Source organism: Pleurodeles waltl, chromosome 4_2, assembly GCF_031143425.1.
Source record: "Pleurodeles waltl isolate 20211129_DDA chromosome 4_2, aPleWal1.hap1.20221129, whole genome shotgun sequence".
Taxonomy (NCBI): domain Eukaryota; kingdom Metazoa; phylum Chordata; class Amphibia; order Caudata; family Salamandridae; genus Pleurodeles; species Pleurodeles waltl.
In genome coordinates this window covers 1,061,058,122-1,061,082,790 of record NC_090443.1, presented here as the reverse complement: position 1 = coordinate 1,061,082,790, position 24,669 = coordinate 1,061,058,122, and the positions used below count along the sequence as shown (strand labels likewise).

Below are 24,669 nucleotides of genomic sequence, written 5' to 3'. Positions count from 1 at the left end.
CTGTCTCCAGTATCAATTGTGTGTTCACACCAGGATGTTGTACCTGGCACAATTGAAAAGAGGTCAGAAGATTGTCCAAGGAGATTGATGCAGTTGTCTCTCTGGTCTGTATCAGACAATCTGCCAAAACTACTCCCTCCACTAAAGGATCAGTTTCAGTGGTGGAAAAGTGGTCAGGGAGAGGGTCACTCTCTTCTTCCTGTCCCTCATCTGTTGCCATGAGCAGGGTGAGATCAGCCCTGTCATAGTAGGGTTTTAGGCGGTTGACATGAATCACCCTAAGGGGACTCCTGGCAGTGCCCAGGTCTACCAAATAGGTAACCTCACCCTTTTTCTCAACAATTAGATGGGGTCCACTCCATTTGTCCTGGTGTGCTCTTGGGGCCACAGGCTCCAATACCCACACCTTCTGTCCTGGTTGGTACCGGATCAGAACAGCCTTCTGGTCATTCCATTGCTTTTGCAACTCCTGGCTGGCCTGAATGTTTTTACTGGCCTTTTTCATGTACTCGGCCATTCTAGATCTTAGGCCAAGTACATAGTCCACTATGTCCTGTTTAGGAGCTTTTAAAGGTTGTTTCCGACCCTCCTTCACAAGAGTGAGTGGCCCTCTTACAGGGTGTCCAAAGAGGTCTTCCCTGGCAGGCCCCCCTCCACCCAAAAGCTCAGCAGTGTCTGCTGCCAGGTCATCTTTGTGAAGGTTCTGCACAGGGAGGAAATTCTTCTTCTTCAGAAGGAGAATCATCTGTAGAGAGAGGAATAGTGGGTGGGGATTTACCCTTGCTATCCCTAGCTTTAGGGAGCACTTGGTCCATTCTTCCAGCATCCAAGTTACCCTATCCTTTTTGCTTTTTGCCCTGAGCCCTTGTCAAAGCAAAAATATGCCCAGGAATGCCCAGCATTGCTGGATGAGCCTCCAACTGCACTTCTGCCCAAGCTGATGTCTCTAAATCATTCCCTAGTAGACAGTCTACAGGTAAATCTGAGGCAACCACAACTTTCTTTGGACCAATAATCCACCCCCCCCAGTTGAGATTCACAACAGCCATGGGGTGGCTAAGAGTGTTGTTATGAGCTTCTGTCACTTGGTACTGCTGACCAAGTAGGTGTTGTTCAGGGTGGACCAGTTTCTCTATCACCATGGTAACACTGGCACCTGTGTCCCTGTAGGCCTGAACCTCAACACCATTTATTAGGGGAAGTTGCTTGTACTTATCCATATTAAGGGGACAAGCAACCAAGGTGGCCAAATCAATGGCACCTTCAGAGACTAAAACAGCCTCGTTGGTCTCCCTAACAAGACCAACCCCAACTACATTGCCAATAGTGAGCCCAGCTACACCCTTGGATTGGCTATTTGTAGGCTTCCCACCACCACTGCTATTACTAGGGGCACTAGAATTTGCAGCAGGGGTTGTGGTAGTGGGAGGTTTGGTGTTTTTCTTTGGACAACTGGAATCAGTTGCCCAATGGCCTTTGACTTTACACAAATAACACCAAGGCTTTTTAGGTTGATTATTGGAAGAGGATTTGGACCCACCGCCCCACAAGAGGATTTTTGTGGGCCCGATGAAGACTCAGTATTTTTACCTTTGTCCCCACCCTTGTCAGAAGACTTACCATCCTTCTTCTTGCCATCCTTGTCACCCCCTGTATGAACGTTTCTGTTCACCCTTGTTCTGACCCACTTGTCTGCCTTCTTTCCCAATTCTTGGGGAGAGGTCAGATCCGATTCCACTAGGTATTGGTGTAACAAGTCAGACACACAGTTATTCAGAATATGCTCTCTCAGAATAAGATTACACAGGCTTTCATAGTCAGATACCTTACTGCCATGTAACCACCCTTCCAAGGCCTTCACTGAACAGTCCACAAAATCTGTCCAGTCTTGAGAGGACTCTTTTCTGGTGTCTCTGAAGTTAATCCTGTATTGTTCAGTGGTTAAGCCAAATCTATCCAAGAGTGCATCCTTCTATGCTATGAAATTGTTAGCTTCACTTTCTCGAACAGTAAGGAGCCTATCCCTACCCTTTCCAGTGAAAGATAGCCACAATATAGCAGCCCACTGCCTTTGAGGAACCCCCTGTACCATACAGGCCCTCTCAAGTGCAGCAAACCACTTGTTGATGTCATCCCCCTCCTTGTATGGGGGGACTATCTTGTGCAGATTCCTGGAATCATGCTCTCTAACAGGATTACTATCAGGAATACTGCTGCTGCCACCATGGGGTCCTAACCCCAACCTCTGTCTTTCCTTCTCAATGTCTAGGGATTCCCTATCTAAGGCCAGCTGTTGCTGTTTAAGCTTAAGTCTGGTCTCTTCAACCCTTAACCTTTTGAGTTCCCTTTCTAACAAGTTATCCTCAGGGTGGGTTGGTTGGGAATGCTTTGACACAGAAAACAAGTTGGAAACTACAGAGGGGGATCTTTCCCTAACTGTCTGGACCCTGGTAATTTGGCCTCTAGGAATAAAGAATGCCCTACTGTGATGGGAACCTCTATTACTACCAACATTACTGGGTGTCCTGCTAGGGGGCAGAACCTTTTCAGAACCCTCCCCACCTTCCTCAAGGTGTTCCTCTGAGTCAGACTGGGAAGCTTCTATTAACGTCTCATCTGATGGGCCTGCTTGGGACTCATCATTTAGAAAAGCATGTTACACAGAAACTCTTTAGTAGGGTTCTTTCCTATAACTAAACCTCTATCTAGGCAGAGACTCCTTAGGCTCTTGTAATTCAAATTGTCATAAGTTGTATTGACAGTTTTAAGAGCTGAATCTACCTTAGACATGATAGCAAAAGGTTTAGAGTTAGTGAGAAGAAAGAAAAAGTTTCAGAACTTTAGAAAGCACAGAGAATAACGTGGACGTTATTTCACTCAGGCTGCAGTGGCAGGCCTGTGTATGAATTGTCTGAGCTCCCTATGGGTGACAAAACAAAATGCTGCAGCCCATAGGGATCTCCTGGAACCCCAATACCCTGGGTACCTAAGTACCATATACAAGGGAATTATATGGGTGTACCAGTGTGCCAATGAGAATTGGTAAATTTAGTCACTAGCCTGCAATGACAAATTTGGAAAGCAGAGAGAGCATAACCACTGAGGTTCTGGTTAGCAGAGCCTCAGTGATACAGTTAGGCACCACACAGGGAACACATATAGGCCACAACCTTATGAGCACTGGGGTCCTGGCTAGCAGGATCCCAGTGACACATAACAAACACACTGACAACATAGGGTTTTCACTATGAGCCCTGGGCCCTGGCTAGCTGGATCCCAGTGAGACAGTAAAAACACCCTGACATACACTCACAAACAGGCCAAAAGTGGGGGTAACAAGGATAAAAAGAGGCTACCTTCCTACAGACGGGGCCTCCTGTCCACTAACGTCAGCGGAGTTGGAGGGCTGTTGATGAGTGGGACTAGTGTTGGGGGCCCGTTGGTGTGCCGCTGCCTCCCTCATGGAGTTGGCCATGTCTGCCAGCACCCCTGCAATGGTGACCAGGGTTGTGTGGATATCCTTCAGGTCCTCCCTGATCCCCAGGTACTGTCCCTCCTGCAGCAGCTGGGTCTCCTGCAACTTGGCCAGTATCTGGCCCATGGTCTCATGGGAATGGTGGTATGCTACCAGTCCTCCCAGCTTCACTGTTGTCCTGTGCCTTTGTTCCCTGAACCGTGTGCCCACAGCCACTGACCCCAGGTCCCAGATCATCCTGTGTTCGTGGGGTTGCCTGGGGTCCCTGTAGTGGTGGACACACTGCCGATTGACGTGTCCTGGGCTCAGAGGGATGGGCTCGCTGGGTGGCTGCTGTGGTGGTGTTTCCTGAGGGGTGAGGCTCTGTGGTGGTGTGGGACTGTGCCTGGGTCAACGACTGTCCAGAGGTCCCTGATGGGTTAGGTTGGTCATCCTGATCCAGGTGTGCAGAGCTGCTGTCATCATTGTGGGCCTCTTGGGGGGGGACTGGATGTTGCTGGCACCTCCTCTCCAGTGATGTTGTGTGGGGGTCCTGTGGGGATGTAAATGCAGTGTTATTGTTACTACGTGTGACATCTTGTGCATGGGCATGTTTCCCCCTGTGGTTGTTATTACCAAGGCAGCTTTGGCTTGTGTGAGTTGTGATTTGGTTGGCTAAGTGATTGTCACTAGTGTGCATGCTGTGGTGATGGGTGATAATAGACGAGAGTTGACGTACCAGAGTCCAGTCCTCCTGCTACTCCTGCCAGGCCCTCAGGATGCATGATCGCCAAGACTTGCTCCTCCCATGTTGTTAGCTGTGGGGGAGGAGGTTGAGGTCCACCGCCAGACCTCTGTACAGCTATCTGGTGTCTTGCAACCACAGAACGCACTTTCCCCCATTAGGTTGTTCCACCTCTTCCTCATGTCATCCCTTGTTCTGGGGTGCTGTCCCACGGCGCTGACCCTGTCCACGACTCTCCACCATAGCTCCATGTTCCGAGCAATGGATGTCTGCTGCATCTGTGATCTGAATAGCTGTGACTCTACCCAGATGATTTCCTCCACCATGATCCTTAGCTCCTCCTCTGAGAACCTGGGGTGTCTTTGTGGTGCCATGGGTGTATTGTGAGTGGTGTGTGTGAGGGTGTGTGGGGTGATGTGTTGGGGTGTGTGACGTGAGGTGCATGGATGGTGTATGGGTGATGGTGTTCTGTGGCTCTGGTTCTGTTGGTGCTCCTGGCGTGTCTGTCTCTCAGATGTACATTTTTTGTAGTTGTAAAGGGTTGTGGGTAATGTGGGTGTGTGTTTTATAGTGGTGTGGGTGTGTTGGTGTGGTGTGTGTATGCGTGTAGTTTGAATTGTCCAATGTGGTGTTGTTTTGTATGTGTGTGTGTATTTTGAGCGCAGCGGTATGTACTGCCAATGGTTTACTGCGCTTGAATGTCCGCCGCGGTGATTCGTGGGTCATAATACTGTGGGCGTATTTCTGTTGGTGTAATGGTGTGGATTTTGGTACCGCCAGTTTATCACTGACCTTTAGTGTGGCGCACTTGTGTGTGTGTCTGTATAGTGACAGATTTCTATGTGTGGGTCATAATACGCTTAGCCGTATACCGCCGCAGTATGTTGGCGGCAGTCAGCATGGCAGTAAGCGGTACTTACCGCCAATGTCATAATGAGGGCCATAGTGTGCTACTTACCTCCTATGGGGGTATTGCCTTTCTAGTGTTTTGGTGACTGTGTTACTCTAATAAAGTACCTTTATTTTCGTAACACTGAGTGTTTTCTTTCATGTGTGTAAGTGCTTTGTGACTACAGTGGTATTGCATGAGCTTAGCCTTGGCTGCTCGTCCACAGCTACCTCTAGAGAGCTTAACTTCTAGACACTGACTAAACTACACTAATAAGGGGATACCTGGACCTGATATAAGGTGTAAGTACCGCAGTTATCCACCACACACCAGGCCAGCTTCCTACTTAAACCTCAACTCTCTTACTATATTCCACATGTCCCTCAGATTCCTCTTTCTTCGCTACACAACATGTCTCTTTGTACGACTCCACTCCCTACCTTCCCCTCTTCCCCACCGCTCTCACCTGACCGCATTTATGACCTTGTCTCATTTTCACTGTCTTCCTTGCATCTCTTTGTTTTCTCACATTTCTTTATCTAGCTTTACCTCTGGCTCCTTTTAGTTCTTTCAAATTCACCTCTTTTTCTGCATCACCCCTCTCTCTAGCTCGTCCTTTGGAGCATTGTACTCCTCTGCCTCCCTCTGCATTTCCGCTTACCCTCTCTCCCTTTCTATAGCAGTCTAACTTCCAAATCTGTTCCTCTTACTCTCTTTTTCGACCCTTGTAGGAAAGTACCATCTTGCCTGGCATGTTACCCCCATTTTTCACTGTATATATGTTGTTTTAGTTGTATGTGTCACTGGGACCCTGGTAACCCAGGGCCCCAGTGCTCATAAGTGTGCCTGAATGTGTTACCTGTGTAGTGACTAACAGTCTCACTGAGGCTCTGCTAATCAGAACCTCAGTGGTTATGCTCTCTCATTTCTTTCCAAATTGTCACTGACAGGCTAGTGACCATTTTTACCAATTTACATTGGCTTACTGGAACGCCCTTATAATTCCCTAGTATATGGTACTGAGGTACCCAGGGTATTGGGGTTCCAGGAGATCCCTATGGGCTGCAGCATTTCTTTTTGCCATCCATAGGGAGCTCTGACAATTCTTACACAGGCCTGCCACTGCAGCCTGAGTGAAATAACGTCCACGTTATTTCACAGCCATTTTACACTGCACTTAAGTAACTTATAAGTCACCTATATGTCTAACCTTTACCTGGTAAAGGTTAGGTGCAGAGTTACTTAGTGTGAGGGCACCCTGGCACTAGCCAAGGTGCCCCCACATTGTTCAGAGCCAATTCACTGAACTTTGTGAGTGCGGGGACACCATTACACGCGTGCACTACATATAGGTCACTACCTATATGTAGCTTCACCATGGTAACTCCGAATATGGCCATGTAACATGTCTATGATCATGGAATTGCCCCCTCTATGCCATCCTGGCATTGTTGGTACAATTCCATGATCCCAGTGGTCTGTAGCACAGACCCTGGTACTGCCAGACTGCCCTTCCTGGGGTTTCACTGCAGCTGCTGCTGCTGCCAACCCCTCAGACAGGCAGCTGCCCTCCTGGGGTCCAGCCAGGCCTGGCCCAGGATGGCAGAACAAAGAACTTCCTCTGAGAGAGGGTGTGACACCCTCTCCCTTTGGAAAATGGTGTGAAGGCAGGGGAGGAGTAGCCTCCCCCAGCCTCTGGAAATGCTTTGTTGGGCACAGATGTGCCCAATTCTGCATAAGCCAGTCTACACCGGTTCAGGGACCCCTTAGCCCCTGCTCTGGTGCGAAACTGGACAAAGGAAAGGGGGGTGACCACTCCCCTGACCTGCACCTCCCCTGGGAGGTGTCCAGAGCTCCTCCAGTGTGCTCCAGACCTCTGCCATCTTGGAAACAGAGGTGCTGCTGGCACACTGGACTGCTCTGAGTGGCCAGTGCCACCAGGTGACGTCAGAGACTCCTGCTGATAGGCTCCTTCAGGTGTTAGTAGCCTTTCCTCTCTCCTAGGTAGCCAAACCCTCTTTTCTGGCTATTTAGGGTCTCTGTCTCTGGGGAAACTTTAGATAACGTATGCACGAGCTCAGCCGAGTTCCTCTGCATCTCCCTCTTCACCTTCTGATAAGGAAACGACCGCTGACCGCGCTGGAAGCCTGCAAACCTGCAACATAGTAGCAAAGACGACTACTGCAACTCTGTAACGCTGATCCTGCCGCCTTCTCGACTGTTTTCCTGCTTGTGCATGCTGTGGGGGTAGCCTGCCTCCTCTCTGCACCAGAAGCTCCGAAGAAATCTCCCGTGGGTCGACGGAATCTTCCCCCTGCAACCGCAGGCACCAAAAAGCTGCATTACCGGTCCCTTGGGTCTCCTCTCAGCACGACGAGCGAGGTCCCTCGAATCCAGCGACGCTGTCCAAGTGACCCCCACAGTCCAGTGACTCTTCAGCCCAAGTTTGGTGGAGGTAAGTCCTTGCCTCACCTCGCTGGGCTGCATTGCTGGGAACCGCGACTTTGCAGCTACTCCGGCCCCTGTGCACTTCCGGCGGAAATCCTTCGTGCACAGCCAAGCCTGGGTCCACGGCACTCTAACCTGCATTGCACGACTTTCTAAGTTGGTCTCCGGCGACGTGGGACTCCGTTGTGCAACTTCGGCGAGCACCGTTTCACGCATCCTCATAGTGCCTGTTTCTGGCACTTCTCCGGGTGCTACCTGCTTTAGTGAGGGCTCTTTGTCTTGCTCGACGTCCCCTCTCTCTGCAGGTCCAATTTGCGACCTCCTGGGCCCCAGCAGCGTCCAAAAACGCCAAACGCACGATTTGCGTGTAGCAAGACTTGTTGGCGTCCTTTCGGCGGGAAAACACTTCTGCACGACTCTCCAAGGCGAGAGGGATCCGTCCACCAAAGGGGAAGTCTCTAGCCCTTTTCGTTCTTGCAGAAACCTCAGCTTCTTCTGTCCAGTTGAAGCTTCTTTGCACCCGCAGCTGGCATTTCCTGGGCATCTGCCCATCTCCGACTTGCTTGTGACTTTTGGACTTGGTCCCCTTGTTCCACAGGTACCCTAGATTGGAAATCCACAGTTGTTGCATTGCTGGTTTGTGTCTTTCCTGCATTATTCCTCTAACACTACTCTTTTGTCCTTAGGGGAACTTTAGTGCACTTTGCACTCACTTTTCAGGGTCTTGGGGAGGGTTATTTTGCTAACTCTCACTATTTTCTAATAGTCCCAGCGACCCTCTACAAGGTCACATAGGTTTGGGGTCCATTCGTGGTTCGCATTCCACTTCTGGAGTATATGGTTTGTGTTGCCCCTATCCCTATGTTTCCCCATTGCATCCTATTGTAACTATACATTGTTTGCACTGTTTTCTAAGACTATACTGCATATTTTTGCTATTGTGTATATATATGTTGTGTATATTTCCTATCCTCTCACTGAGGGTACACTCTAAGATACTTTGGCATATTGTCATAAAAATAAAGTACCTTTATTTTTAGTATAACTGTGTATTGTGTTTTCTTATGATATTGTGCATATGACACTAAGTGGTACTGTAGTAGCTTCACACGTCTCCTAGTTCAGCCTAAGCTGCTCTGCTAAGCTACCATTATCTATCAGCCTAAGCTGCTAGACACCCTATACACTAATAAGGGATAACTGGGCCTGGTGCAAGGTGCAAGTACCCCTTGGTACTCACTACAAGCCAGTCCAGCCTCCTACATTGGTTGTGCAGTGGTGGGATAAGTGCTTGAGACTACTTACCACTCTTGTCATTGTACTTTTCATAAGAGAAAAATATACAAAACAAGGTCAGTGTATATACACATAGCCAAAAAGTTTTGCATTTCCTCTTTTCACCCTTTTTTTTAAGTGCTGAAAAGTACTTCTAAACTTTCAAAAAGTTCTTAAAAGTTTAAAAAGTTTTTTCTGTCTTTCCAAAAAGTTCTGAAAACTTTTTTCTCTTTTTCTTTCACTTTAACTCTCTCTAAAAAATGTCTGGCACAGGAAAAAATGTTGAACTGTCCAAACTTGCATATGATCACCTTAGCTGGAAAGGAGCAAGGAGTCTCTGCATAGAGAGAGGTTTGAGTGTAGGGAAGAATCCTTCCTTAGAACTGTTAATTAATATGCTTAGAGTACAGGATAAGGCCATGAGTGCCAAATCTGGTGAAAAAGTAGCTAATGGTTCTCAATCTGATCCAGGGACTCCCCCAGGAAAAGGTTCAGGAAAGAAACTTCTTAGCCTGCCCATTACTAGACAGTCTAGCATAGTTGGTACAGAGGTTGAATCACACCATACTGATGGTGTGCTCTCACATTATACTGGTAGCCAAGCTGTTAGGGTGCCCTCTGTAAGGGACAGGTCTCCTTCTGTTCATTCCCATCATACCTCTGTATCTAGAAATGTCCCTCCCACCCACCCTGATGACAGATTGTTAGAAAGGGAGCTCAATAGATTGAGAGTGGAAGAAACCAGACTGAAGCTCAAGAAGCAACAGCTGGATTTGGATAGACAGTCTTTAGAATTAGAGAAGGAAAGACAGAAGTTGGGGTTAGATACCCATGGTGGCAGCAGCAGTATTCCCCATAGTCATCCTGCAAAAGAGCATGATTCCAGGAATCTGCACAAGATAGTTCCCCCTTATAAGGAGGGGGATGACATTAACAAGTGGTTTGCTGCACTTGAGAGGGCCTGTGCTGTACAGGATGTCCCTCAAAAGCAGTGGGCTGCTATCCTATGGCTATCATTTAGTGGAAAAGGTAGGGATAGGCTCCTTACTGTAAAAGAAAATGATGCCAATAATTTCCAAGTTCTTAAGAATGCACTCCTGGATGGTTATGGCTTAACCACTGAACAGTACAGGATAAAGTTCAGAGAGACCAAAAAGGAGTCTTCACAAGACTGGGTTGATTTCATTGACCAGGCAGTGAAGGCCTTGGAGGGGTGGTTACATGGCAGTAAAGTTACTGATTATGACAGCCTGTATAACTTGATCCTGAGAGAGCATATTCTTAATAATTGTGTGTCTGATTTGTTGCACCAGTACTTGGTGGACTCTGATCTGACCTCTCCCCAAGAATTGGGAAAGAAGGCAGACAAATGGGTCAGAACAAGAGTGAACAGAAAAGTTCATACAGGGGGTGACAAAGATGGCAACAAAAAGAAGGATGGTAAGTCTTCTGACAAGGGTGGGGACAAAACTAAAAATGAGTCTTCATCAGGCCCACAAAAACACTCTGGTGGGGGTGGTGGGTCCAAATCCTCCTTTAATCAGAACAAGGAAAAGAAACCATGGTGCTATTTATGTAAGATAAAAGGCCATTGGACAACAGATCCCAGTTGTCCAAAGAAAGGCACCACAGCTCCTACCACTACAACCCCTACTGCTACACCTAGTGTCCCTACTAATAGCAGTGGTGGTGGGAGCAAACCTACTAATAGCCAATCCAAGGGAGTAGCTGGGCTCACTTTTGGTAATTTAGTTGGGGTTGGTCTGATTAGGGAGACCACAGAGGCTACTTTAGTCTCTGAAGGGGCTATTGATTTAGCCACCTTGGTTGCTTGCCCCCATAACTTGGAGAAGTACAAGCAACTAACCCTAATAAATGGTGTTGAGGTCCAGGCCTACAGGGACACAGGTGCCAGTGTCACAATGGTGATTGAGAAACTGGTGCACCCTGAACAACACATACTTGGACACCAGTACCAAGTAACCGATGCTCACAACATAACACAAAGCCACCCCATGGCTGTTGTAAATCTCAACTGGGGGGGGGTAACTGGTCCAAAGAAAGTTGTGGTAGCTTCAGATTTACCTGTAGACTGTCTATTAGGGAATGATTTGGAGACATCAGCTTGGTCAGATGTGGAGTTGGAGGCCCATGCAGCAATGCTGGGCATCCCAGGGCATATTTTTGCTTTGACAAGGGCTCAGGCCAAAAAGCAAAAAGGACAGGGAAGCTTGGATCCTGGAACAATGGACCAAGTGCTCCCTAAAGCTAGGGCTAGTAGAAGCAAACCACTTCCTACTATCCCTCCCTCTACAGTGGATTCTACTTCTGAGGAAGAAGAATTCCCTCCCTGTGCAGAACCTACACCAGAGGAGCTGGAAGCAGACACTGCTGAGCTTTTGGGTGAAGTGGGGCCTGCCAGGGAGGAGCTGAGTGTGGCACAGCAAACCTGTCCCACATTAGAGGGTCTCAGACAGCAAGCTGTCAAACAGGCTAATGGGGATGTCAGTGACTCTCACAGAGTTTACTGGGAGGACAACCTCTTGTACACTGAGCATAGGGATCCTAAACCTGGAGCTGCCAGGAGATTAGTGATTCCTCAGGAGTACAGAAAGTTCCTCCTAACACTGGCACATGACATTCCCTTAGCTGGGCACCTGGGTCAAATGAAAACTTGGGATAGATTGGTACCATTGTTTCATTGGCCTAGGATGTCTGAGGACACAAAGGAATTTTGTAAGTCCTGTGAAACCTGTCAAGCCAGTGGCAAGGCAGGTGGCACTCCAAAGGCACCCCTTATCCCACTGCCTGTGGTTGGGGTTCCGTTTGAAAGGGTAGGGGTTGACATAGTTGGCCCCCTTGACCCTCCTACTGCTTCAGGCAATAGGTTTATCTTAGTGGTAGTGGACCATGCCACAAGATATCCTGAAGCTATTCCTTTAAGGACCACTACAGCTCCTGCAGTGGCAAAGGCCCTCCTGGGAATATTTTCCAGGGTGGGCTTCCCAAAGGAAGTAGTATCAGACAGAGGAAGCAATTTCATGTCTGCATACTTAAAGGCCATGTGGAAGGAGTGTGGTGTAACTTACAAGTTCACAACACCCTATCATCCACAAACAAATGGACTGGTGGAGAGATTTAATAAAACTCTCAAAGGCATGATTATGGGACTCCCTGAAAAACTCCGCAGGAGATGGGATATCCTTCTACCATGCCTCCTTTTTGCCTACAGGGAGGTACCCCAGAAAGGAGTGGGCTTCAGCCCCTTTGAACTTCTTTTTGGACACCCTGTTAGGGGTCCACTCACACTTGTAAAGGAGGGTTGGGAACAACCTTTAAAAGCTCCTAAACAGGATATTGTGGATTATGTACTTGGCCTCAGATCAAGGATGGCTGAGTACATGAAAAAGGCCAGTAAAAACCTTCATGCCAGCCAAGAGCTCCAGAAGCAATGGCATGATCAGAAGGCTGTTTTGGTTCAGTACCAACCAGGGCAGAAAGTGTGGGTCTTGGAGCCTGTGGCCCCAAGAGCACTCCAAGATAAATGGAGTGGACCCCACACAATTGTTGAAAAGAAGGGTGAAGTCACCTACTTGGTTGACTTAGGCACTGCCAGGAGTCCCCTTAGGGTGCTCCATGTCAACCGCCTGAAACCCTACTATGACAGGGCTGATCTCACCCTGCTCATGGCAACAGATGAGGGACAGGAAGAAGACAGTGATCCTCTACCTGATCTCTTCTCTTCCACAGAGCAAGATGCTCTTGTGGAAGGTGTAGCTTTGGCTGATTGTCTTACTGCTGAGCAGAAAGATAATTGCATAAATCTCCTAGGACAATTTTCAGAACTCTTCTCTACTGTGCCAGGCACCACTTCTTGGTGTGAGCACACTATAGATACTGGAGACAGTTTACCTGTCAAAAGTAAGATCTATAGGCAGCCTGACCATGTCAGAGACTGCATAAAGCAAGAAGTTCAGAAAATGTTGGAACTAGGAGTGGTTGAGCACTCTGACAGTCCATGGGCTTCTCCTGTGGTACTGGTACCAAAACCCAATTCTAAAGATGGAAAGAAGGAAATGAGGTTTTGTGTAGACTATAGAGGTCTCAACTTGGTAACCAACACTGATGCTCACCCTATACCCAGGGCAGATGAGCTTATAGATACACTGGCATCTGCCAAGTATCTAAGCACTTTTGATTTGACTGCAGGGTATTGGCAGATCAAATTGTCAGAAGATGCTAAACCTAAGACTGCATTTTCTACCATTGGAGGACATTACCAGTTTACTGTAATGCCTTTTGGTTTGAAAAATGCACCTGCCACTTTTCAGAGGTTGGTGAACACAGTCCTGCAAGGGCTGGAAGCTTTCAGTGCAGCATATTTGGACGATATAGCTGTCTTTAGCTCCAGCTGGGATGATCACCTGGTCCACCTATGGAAAGTTTTGGAGGCTCTGCAAAAGGCAGGCCTCACTATCAAGGCTTCAAAGTGCCAGATAGGGCAGGGTAAGGTGGTTTATCTGGGACACCTTGTTGGTGGGGAACAGATTGCACCACTTCAGGGGAAAATCCAAACTATTATTGATTGGGCTCCCCCTACCACTCAGACTCAGGTGAGAGCCTTCCTAGGCCTCACTGGGTATTACAGGAGGTTCATTAAGAACTATGGCTCCATTGCAGCCCCTCTTAATGACCTCACATCCAAGAAAATGCCTAAAAAGGTATTATGGACAGCAAGCTGTCAGAAAGCTTTAGAGGAGCGGAAGCAGGCCATGTGCTCTGCACCTGTCCTGAAAAGCCCTTGTTACTCTAAGAAATTCTATGTCCAAACTGATGCATCTGAATTAGGAGTAGGGGCAGTCCTATCACAACTTAATTCTGAGGGCCAGGAGCAACCTGTTGCTTTTATTAGTAGGAGGTTGACCCCTAGAGAAAAGCGTTGGTCTGCCATTGAGAGGGAGGCCTTTGCTGTGGTCTGGGCTCTGAAGAAGTTGAGGCCATACCTGTTTGGCACTCACTTCATTGTTCAGACAGACCACAAACCTCTACTTTGGCTAAAACAAATGAAAGGTGAAAATCCTAAATTGTTGAGGTGGTCCATATCCCTACAGGGAATGGACTATACAGTGGAACATAGACCTGGGAGTAGCCACTCCAATGCAGATGGACTCTCCAGATATTTCCACTTAGACAATGAAGACTCATCAGGTAATGGCTAGTCTTATTGTCCTTCGTTCGGGGGGGGGGTTGTGTAGGAAAGTACCATCTTGCCTGGCATGTTACCCCCATTTTTCACTGTATATATGTTGTTTTAGTTGTATGTGTCACTGGGACCCTGGTAACCCAGGGCCCCAGTGCTCATAAGTGTGCCTGAATGTGTTACCTGTGTAGTGACTAACTGTCTCACTGAGGCTCTGCTAATCAGAACCTCAGTGGTTATGCTCTCTCATTTCTTTCCAAATTGTCACTGACAGGCTAGTGACCATTTTTACCAATTTACATTGGCTTACTGGAACACCCTTATAATTCCCTAGTATATGGTACTGAGGTACCCAGAGTATTGGGGTTCCAGGAGATCCCTATGGGCTGCAGCATTTCTTTTTGCCACCCATAGGGAGCTCTGACAATTCTTACACAGGCCTGCCACTGCAGCCTGAGTGAAATAACGTCCACGTTATTTCACAGCCATTTTACACTGCACTATAGTAACTTATAAGTCACCTATATGTCTAACCTTTACCTGGTAAAGGTTAGGTGCAAAGTTACTTAGTGTGAGGGCACCCTGGCACTAGCCAAGGTGCCCCCACATTGTTCAGAGCCAATTCACTGAACTTTGTGAGTGCGGGGACACCATTACACGCGTGCACTACATATAGGTCACTACCTATATGTAGCTTCACCATGGTAACTCCGAATATGGCCATGTAACATGTCTATGATCATGGAATTGCCCCCTCTAAGCCATCCTGGCATTGTTGGTACAATTCCATGATCCCAGTGGTCTGTAGCACAGACCCTGGTACTGCCAGACTGCCCTTCCTGGGGTTTCACTGCAGCTGCTGCTGCTGCCAACCCCTCAGACAGGCAGCTGCCCTCCTGGGGTCCAGCCAGGCCTGGGCCAGGATGGCAGAACAAAGAACTTCCTCTGAGAGAGGGTGTGACACCCTCTCCCTTTGGAAAATGGTGTGAAGGCAGGGGAGGAGTAGCCTCCCCCAGCCTCTGGAAATGCTTTGTTGGGCACAGATGTGCCCAATTCTGCATAAGCCAGTCTACACCGGTTCAGGGACCCCTTAGCCCCTGCTCTGGCGCGAAACTGGACAAAGGAAAGGGGAGTGACCACTCCCCTGACCTGCACCTCCCCTGGGAGGTGTCCAGAGCTCCTCCAGTGTGCTCCAGACCTCTGCCATCTTGGAAACAGAGGTGCTGCTGGCACACTGGACTGCTCTGAGTGGCCAGTGCCACCAGGTGACGTCAGAGACTCCTGCTGATAGGCTCCTTCAGGTGTTAGTAGCCTTTCCTCTCTCCTAGGTAGCCAAACCCTCTTTTCTGGCTATTTAGGGTCTCTGTCTCTGGGGAAACTTTAGATAACGAATGCACGAGCTCAGCCGAGTTCCTCTGCATCTCCCTCTTCACCTTCTGATAAGGAAACGACCGCTGACCACGCTGGAAGCCTGCAAACCTGCAACATAGTAGCAAAGACGACTACTGCAACTCTGTAACGCTGATCCTGCCGCCTTCTCGACTGTTTTCCTGCTTGTGCATGCTGTGGGGGTAGCCTGCCTCCTCTCTGCACCAGAAGCTCCGAAGAAATCTCCCGTGGGTCGACGGAATCTTCCCCCTGCAACCGCAGGCACCAAAAAGCTGCATTACTGGTCCCTTGGGTCTCCTCTCAGCACGACGAGCGAGGTCCCTCGAATCCAGCGATGCTGTCCAAGCGACCCCCACAGTCCAGTGACTCTTCAGCCCAAGTTTGGTGGAGGTAAGTCCTTGCCTCACCTTGCTGGGCTGCATTGCTGGGAACCGCGACTTTGCAGCTACTCCGGCCCCTGTGCACTTCCGGCGGAAATCCTTCGTGCACAGCCAAGCCTGGGTCCACGGCACTCTAACCTGCATTGCACGACTTTCTAAGTTGGTCTCCGGCGACGTGGGACTCCTTTGTGCAACTTCGGCAAGCACCGTTTCACGCATCCTTGTAGTGCCTGTTTCTGGCACTTCTCCGGGTGCTACCTGCTTCAGTGAGGGCTCTTTGTCTTGCTCGACGTCCCCTCTCTCTGCAGGTCCAATTTGCGACCTCCTGGTCCCTCCTGGGCCCCAGGAGCGTCCAAAAACGCCAAACGCACGATTTGCGTGTAGCAAGGCTTGTTGGCGTCCTTTCGGCGGGAAAACACTTCTGCACGACTCTCCAAGGCAAGTGGGATCCGTCCACCAAAGGGGAAGTCTCTAGCCCTTTTTGTTCCTGCAGAAACCTCAGCTTCTTCTGTCCAGTCGAAGCTTCTTTGCACCCGCAGCTGGCATTTCCTGGGCATCTGCCCATCTCCGACTTGCTTGTGACTTTTGGACTTGGTCCCCTTGTTCCACAGGTACCCTAGATTGGAAATCCACAGTTGTTGCATTGCTGGTTTGTGTCTTTCCTGCATTATTCCTCTAACACGACTCTTTTGTCCTTAGGGGAACTTTAGTGCACTTTGCACTCACTTTTCAGGGTCTTGGGGAGGGTTATTTTGCTAACTCTCACTATTTTCTAATAGTCCCAGCGACCCTCTACAAGGTCACATAGGTTTGGGGTCCATTCGTGGTTCGCATTCCACTTCTGGAGTATATGGTTTGTGTTGCCCCTATCCCTATGTTTCCCCATTGCATCCTATTGTAACTATACATTGTTTGCACTGTTTTCTAAGACTATACTGCATATTTTTGCTATTGTGTATATATATCTTGTGTATATTTCCTATCCTCTCACTGAGGGTACACTCTAAGATACTTTGGCATATTGTCATAAAAATAAAGTACCTTTATTTTTAGTATAACTGTGTATTGTGTTTTCTTATGATATTGTGCATATGACACTAAGTGGTACTGTAGTAGCTTCACACGTCTCCTAGTTCAGCCTAAGCTGCTCTGCTAAGCTACCATTATCTATCAGCCTAAGCTGCTAGACACCCTATACACTAATAAGGGATAACTGGGCCTGGTGCAAGGTGCAAGTACCCCTTGGTACTCACTACAAGCCAGTCCAGCCTCCTACAACCCTCCCTAATATTTCCCTTTCTACCTCTTTTTCCCTCTGACTATCTCACCTTTCTCTAGTTACTTTTCTTTTCTCCCTGACTCACAACCAACAGTATCATCTCTGGTTCTACCCCTTCTCCCTCTAGTTCACATCTCTTGCTATACTGTCCATCTCCTATATCCTGCCCCATCCCATTTCCTGTACTCAGCAGGGTCACCGGCACCTGTTAGAGGGAGAAGTGCAGACATATAGGGCCAGATGTAGGAAACAGTTTGCGACTCGCAAACGGCAAAAATTGCCGTTTGCGAGTCGCAAACCGGAGTTTCCTATGCAGAAATGCATTTTGTGAGTCGGAACCGACTCGCAAAATGCATTTCCGACTCGCAAATAGGAAGGGGTGTTCCCTTCCTATTTGCGACTCGCAGTAGGATGCCATTCCATTTGCGACCGCGTACGCGGTCGGAAATGGAGTCGCAGTTACCATCCACTTGAAGTGGATGGTAACCCACTCGCAAATTGGAAGGGGTCCCCATGGGACCCCTTCCCCTTTGTGAATGGACCCCAAAATATTTTTACAGGGCAGGTAGTGGTCCAAGGGACCACTACCTGCCCTGAAAAAATTCCGAAACAAAAGGTTTTGATTTTTTTTTTAAGTGCAGCTCGTTTTCCTTTAAGGAAAACGGGCTACACTTAAAAAAAAAAAAAATGCTTTATTGACAAGCAGTCACGGACATGGAGGTCTGCTGACTACAGCAGGCCTCCATGTTAGTGAGTGCCCATAGTCGCTAAGGGGCCGCAATTTGCGACCCACCTCATTAATATTAATGAGGTGGGTCTTTGCGACCCCATAGCGACTCTCAGACGGTGTCTGAGACACCGTTCTGCATATGGTTTTGCGACTCGGAAATTGCGAGTCGCTCGGAGTCGCAATTTCCGACTCGCAAAACCAAGTTTTGCTACATCTGGCCCATAAAGTGGAGAAAAGTCACAGGGAAAGAGAAATTAGGATAAAATTATTAGAATTTAACCAAAGTACAGGTGAAAATCCTCAAAGCAGCCCTTTGACTTTCACTGTTACAACCAAAACGCCAGTAGTGAAGGGATTGTATTTGTGATTACCAATATTCAGCAACTAAACCTACAGTTGCAGGCGGTATGGGCATATGTGCTATTTAAATATTATGCACTAGTCCACTAAACATCTAACAAGTCACTCTCAGCATGCTTTTCCTGCAGTGGAAGTAAAAGCTGTTTACACATTGAATTCCACTTAAAATGTTGTTTTTGCAAGTAAAAAACAACATCTAGAAGCTCAAAAAGAAATGGCTTTAGCAATGCTTGTTCATTAGAACTGCCTGCTCTTGGACCCCAGACAGCGTGAGTTTTCGACTATTTTTTCGGGCCCTTTTATGGAGGTTTGTCATATATCATTCAATATTGTTTGGCATCATGAGGTCTTGAGTGAGCAGAAAAGGGGTCTTAGATTTAGTGTATAAAACATGGGGCCCCAAATTAATATTACTTGGGCCCCACAAATCCTTAAGATGTTCCGCCGCTCACCAAAGCATACAGCAATGGGCAATGGGTCAGTGGGGTCAGACTGGGACAGGAATTAGACATAGGCACCAAAACAAAAATGGCTGAGATTTTAGAACTGTGTAGTAAGAAAATGGCCCACATATATCAATAAAGCAGCTTCAAACATTTTCAGGCATGTTTGGGTGGTCTCTAAGGGGTGTGGGACCACAAGCATTTGTTCTTCCGCAAGCAGTGTTGGGGTAATATTAATTTCCTAAAGCAGTGTTTGTCTTTAGACTCACAAAGTGACAGAGGGCCACTACCACTGCCTTCCTTGAGATGAAAGCATCCACAATAGGCCTTCCCTTAGTCATGTCCCTAGCTTATTTCTCTCCTGGCCACACCTTTCTACTTAGACTTGCCCCACCCCTTGCTTTAGACAACTTCACCATCTTATTCTGGGTTTACAATGTGATTTACATGCTACAAGCAGTGCTTTTCTGCAGGCAGATTAACTCTCGAAGATGCTCTAAATCAATTGAAATTTAGGAGCAGAAGATTACATCCAGATCTCTTTATCATGAAGAAAGTTAACACCCTTAGCAGATGCCTTCACTCCACAAGCCAACTTCCCAGGAGAAGCAGCTGGTAGGATACCTCAGTGGGCAATGTTCAGACTGTGGCTAACCTCCAGCAACGAGGAGATTAGAATACTGTTACTGAAAACTGAAAACTAAGATTTACATTATTGTAGGGTGAATTAAATAAGCACTATTGAGTTAGATGCTCATAACTCTTAATATTGCAGAAAAAATGTGTGTGTGTGATTGTGTGTGTGTATAAGTGTGGGTGTGTTTGTGTCTGTGTGATTGTGTGTGTCTGTGTGTACTTGTGTGTGTCTATATATGCAACTACTTATATAATAAAAGGGTGCTGCAAAGGGTCATTTTCCATTTGGGTTTAGCTTGCAACAGTAATCAACCTTACCATTGGAAACCTGACAATGACCTGGAATACTTCCAAGAATGGGTGGACTACCAAATGGCCCAACAGTCCTGACAAGTGCTGTGTTTCTATTTTCTGCAATGGCAGCTATGGTTTTCAGCTGCTGTTTTAGAAGGTAGAAAGCAGAGGTAGAACAGAAGGGTAGATGGCAAAGTCTGCAACTTCTTTCTTCCACATCTGTTAGAAGTAGACCAGCAACTTTCACTCAACTTACTTTATTTGTAAAAATTAGAACTCAGCAAGTGGGGGGTGGAATAACAGCATCATTCACACCTTTTTTATGACGCAAATTAGGCGTAAACTTAACTCCATATTTATATTTTGATGCTAGACACGTCTAGCGTCAAAATATTGAGGTAGCAACATTTTCTGGATGCGTGAACCCACCATGCGTCCATGAGAAGCAAGGTGAACGTTCCCGCCCAAAAAATGCAGCACAGCCCCTAGCGCCTTATTTATCCTCTTGTGCACACATGGGAGGGAGGTGGCCTTAAATAATGACGCTAAGCTAGCTTAGCATCATTATTTAACGCCTGGGTCTGGGCAGGCGTTAGGAGACGTGTGGGCCTATTTCCATGGTCAGAGACCATGGAAAGAGCCCACAGGTGCCAACCCCAAGCCCAGGCATACCCCCACCCACACCAGGAGGACACTAGATTATGGGGGACACCATCCCAGGTAAGTAGAGGTAAGTATAGGTAAGTATTTATAAAAAAAATGTAAGTGCCATAGGGGGCCCTGGGCATGGCCATTGGGGTGGTGGGCATGACTCCTGTCTTTTATAAGACTGGAGTCATGTGGTATGGGTGGATTTACGTCAGAAAATGACGCTAGGCTGGTTAGAGGCTTTTCTTTAGCCTCTAACAAGCCTGGCTTCATTTTTTGGTGCAAACAACCCTTACCCCTCACCGCCTCCCCCACCCGGCTCGCATCATTTCTTTTGATGCTAGCCCACTCCTAGCACCAGCTTGCCTCATTCTATAAATATGACGACCGGCTGCTCTCTAGGAATGGCGCAAGCCGGCGTGATACTTTTTGACGCAAAGCTGCATTAGCGCATGTTTGTGTCAAAAAGTATAAACATGGGCCCTAGTGGCAGGACACCCCAGGGCAATAGCGCGCTTTAAAACTTCAATACGTAATTACTTAATTAAACTTCAGTGATTTGCCATCGCTTTACGTGGGCAATGGTTTGGACCCTTTCTAATCCACTGTCAGTTACACTGTGCCTTTTCTTCCCCAGTAGAGATGAAGTCTGCCCTCTACATAGATGGCAACCTCTAACTGCTCGTCGGCAGCGGTCTTCCTCCTGTTGGGTTTCTCTGAGCTCCCTGGGTTGCAGCTTCTCCTCTTCCTGCTCTTCTTCAGTTTGTATGCCTTGGCTTTGCTGGGGAATGTTGGCATGATTCTTGTCATATGCACAAGTCCTCGCCTTCGCACTCCAATGTATTTCTTCCTTCTCAACCTGTCTCTTCTGGACATTTGCTACTCCTCTGACATTTCTCCTCAGATGCTCGTTCACCTCCTTGCTGAGGAAAAGTCTATTTCCTTCAGTGGCTGTGCAGCTCAGATGTACATCTTTGTGCTTCTGGGCACCTCTGAGGCCCTTCTTTTGGCAGTCATGGCCTATGATCGTTTTGTGGCTATATGTTCTCCTCTGCGTTACATGCTCACCATGACTAGTGGTTTATGTGCGCGGTTGGTGTCTGCAGCCTTTGGGGTGGGTGCTGTGCAGTCACTGGTGCAAACCAGCCTCACCTTCCAGTTGCCATTCTGTCACTCCAACAAGATCAACCACTTCTTCTGTGATGTCCCACCCCTCCTCAAGGCTTCATCGGCTGACGTCCACCTCAATGAGCTGGTGCTCTTCCTTCTTGCCAGCCTCACCACAGTGACTTCCATCCTCATCATCCTGGTCTCCTACATTTACATCATCTCAGCCATCCTGAAAATGCGCCCCACTACGGGGCGGCAAAGGACCTTCTCCACATGTTCGTCCCACCTGACAGTGGTGTGTCTCTTTTATGGTACTATCTTCTTCATGTACTTCCGGCCTCCTTCCACCTCCTTCCGTGGTAAGGACCAGGTGGTGTCTGTGGTGTACACAGCAGTAATTCCCGCACTCAACCCGCTGATCTACAGCCTCAGGAACAAGAAGGTGATGGAAGCTCTGAGGACAGCATTAGCCTGGAAGACGCTTCCTGTGAAGAGGTAGCTAACCAGCGTCAGTCCATCAAGCATAGGGATTTATAAAGCATAACAGCTACTCAATGTGTGTGTAGTTTCAAAGTTTATTACCAAAAGAAGTGAGTTTTTAAAAAAAAATTGAAATAGAAACATAAGAATCCTCAATCAATTTGTCTGTGAAACTAGTGGCTTTCCTCTTATGTGTTTTAACACAAACCTACACCAGAGTATCTATTCCAATCTGATGGCTCCTGCAGATGGTCCTCGTCCCTCCTCCATCAATGTTCTTCTCCCTCTTGTACCGCCTGTAATGATCCCCCTGTCTGCAGTGAACATTCTCTCTCTTACTTCCCTCCTCTTCACTCACCCTTTAATTCTACTATTGGAACTTCCAAGCACCACACTTTTTTCTCTCCCAGCTTTGCAATCTTTAGAAGCAAAATCAAAAGAGGATATTTAAATAAACCTGCCTTGATTAGATTTTATTTTAACTGACTATGAAAAGTGCAAAGAATGATGGGAGAGATTGGAGTGAGGTTCAGTTAACTTATCACAATGGGCAACATATTTTAAATCTCCCAATGTCTGTCCTTAGCAACGTTCTGGAGATTTGCCCTTTGCAGAGTTTACAAAGTGTCCCACATTCTCTTCAGCACTTATTAGACAAGCAAATCAGTTTCACTCTAAACGAAACTAGTCGAAGGCCAACCTGAGCCTTAGAGAGTCATTCACAATACTTGCACGCTTAGGTTAGAATTTCATATTGGAAAAACTCTTCCTGAATTTTCACTCTCTAGTTATATATTTTGCACAGTTTTTCTATGTCTGCCAGCAAAGCAGCAGAGAAGAAGAGGGAAGAAGAATAAATGTTTTCTGTGGACTATATCTTATGGAGAAACATTAGAGTTAAAGTTAAATAGAGATATAATCAAAACATTGTAAAAATAACAGTCATGCTTTTCACGAGAATGTACCAAAAATAAAAACTGTGCGAACTATGAGAAAGTGAGAATTTTTTCATAGACATTCAACACTTCTTTACTGGTAACCTCCTTCATATATATCTGTCTGTCCATGACAATGACCCGAAATACTCTTCCTGTGTATCTCTCTGCCTCTTATGAAGACTCCTGTAACATCCTTCATGTATATCTGTCTCCCCATGACGAAGACACCCGTTATGTATATCTTTCTGCACATGAAGACCTGTAATATCCCTCACATATATCTGTCTGTCTGTGACGATGACCCATAACTTCCTTCATGTATATCAGTCTGCCTGTGAAGGAGACCTGTAACATTTTTCATTTGTTTATCTGTAACATCCTTCATGTATATCTGTCTGTGAAGACCTGTAACATCCTTCATATATATCTGTCTGCCTGTGAAGACCTGTAACAACCTTCATATATATCTGTCTGCCTGTGAAGACCTGTAACATCCTTCATGTATATCTGTCTGCCTGTGAAGACCTGTAACATCCTTCATGTATATCTGTCTGCCTGTGAAGAAGACCTGTAACATCCTTCATGTATATCTGTCCGCCTGTGAAGAAGACCTCCTGTAACATCCTTCATGTACATCTGTCTGCCTGGAAAAAAGACCTGTAACAACCTTCATATATATCTGTCTGCCTGTGAAGGCCTGTAACATCCTTCATGTATATCTGTCTGCCTGTGAAGACCTGTAACAACCTTCATGTATATCTGTCTGCCTGTGAAGACCTGTAACAACCTTCAGGTATATCTGTCTTCCTGTGAAGACCTGTAACACCCTTCATGTATATCTGTCTGCCTGTGAAGGCCTGTAACATCCTTCATGTATATCTGTCTGCCTGTGAAGGCCTGTAACATCCTTCATGTATATCTGTCTGCCTGTGAAGACCTGTAACAACCTTCATGTATATCTGTCTGCCTGTGAAGACCTGTAACATCCTTCATGTATATCTGTCTGCCTGTGAAGACCTGTAACATCCTTCATGTATATCTGTCTACCTGTGAAGAAGACTTCCTTTAACATCCTTCATGTATATCTTTCTGACCTTAGTAAAGACCTGTAACATCCTTCATGTATATCTGTCTGCCTGTGAAGAAGACCTCCTGTAACATCCTTCATGTATATCTGTCCGCCTGTGAAGAAGGCCTGTAACATCCTTCATGTACATCTGAACGCCTGTGAAGAAGACCTGTAACAACCTTCATATATATCAGTCTGCCTGTGAAGAAGACCTGTTACATCCTTTATGTATATCTGTCTACCTGTGAAGAAGACTTCCTTTAACATCCTTCATGTTTATCTTTCTGACCTTAGTGAAGACCTGTAACATCCTTCATGTATATCTGTCTGCCAGTGCAGAAGACCTCTTGTAACATCCTTCATGTATATCTGTCCGCCTGTGAAGAGGACCTCCTGTAACATCCTTCATTTACATCTGTCTGCCTGTGAAGAGGACCTCCTGTAACATCCTTCATGTACATCTGTCTGCCTGTGAAGAAGACTTGTAACATCCTTCATGTATATCTGTCCGCCTGTGAAGAGGACCTCCTGTAACATCCTTCATGTACATCTGTCTGCCTGTGAAGAAGACCTGTAACAACCTTCATATATATCTGTCTGCCTGTGAAGGAGACCTGTAACATACTTCATGTATATCTGTCTGCCAGTGAAGAAGACCTCCTGTAACATCCTTCATGTACATCTGTCTGCCTGTGAAGAATACCTGTAAAAACCTTCATGCATACCTGTCTGCCAGTGAAGAAGACCTCCTGTCACATTCTTCATGTATATCTTTCAGTCTGTGATGAGGACCAGTAACATCCTTTTTGCATATCTGCCTGACCCTGGCTCAACCCTTGGTAGCTTGGCAACGAGAAACAAGGCTTAACTTAGGAGACAAATGGACACATTACGAGTTTGGT

At 47.0% G+C, this 24,669-nt stretch overlaps 1 protein-coding gene across 1 annotated transcript; it reads left to right on the top strand.

Annotated features, from left to right (window-relative positions):
- The first annotated feature begins 20,834 nt into the window (after positions 1-20,834).
- LOC138294042 (olfactory receptor 9S13-like) lies at positions 20,835-21,779 on the top strand. The gene has a single exon (XM_069233291.1). It carries the CDS (start codon positions 20,835-20,837, stop codon positions 21,777-21,779), a length of 945 nt encoding a protein of 314 aa, XP_069089392.1.
- Positions 21,780-24,669: the final 2,890 nt, after the last annotated feature.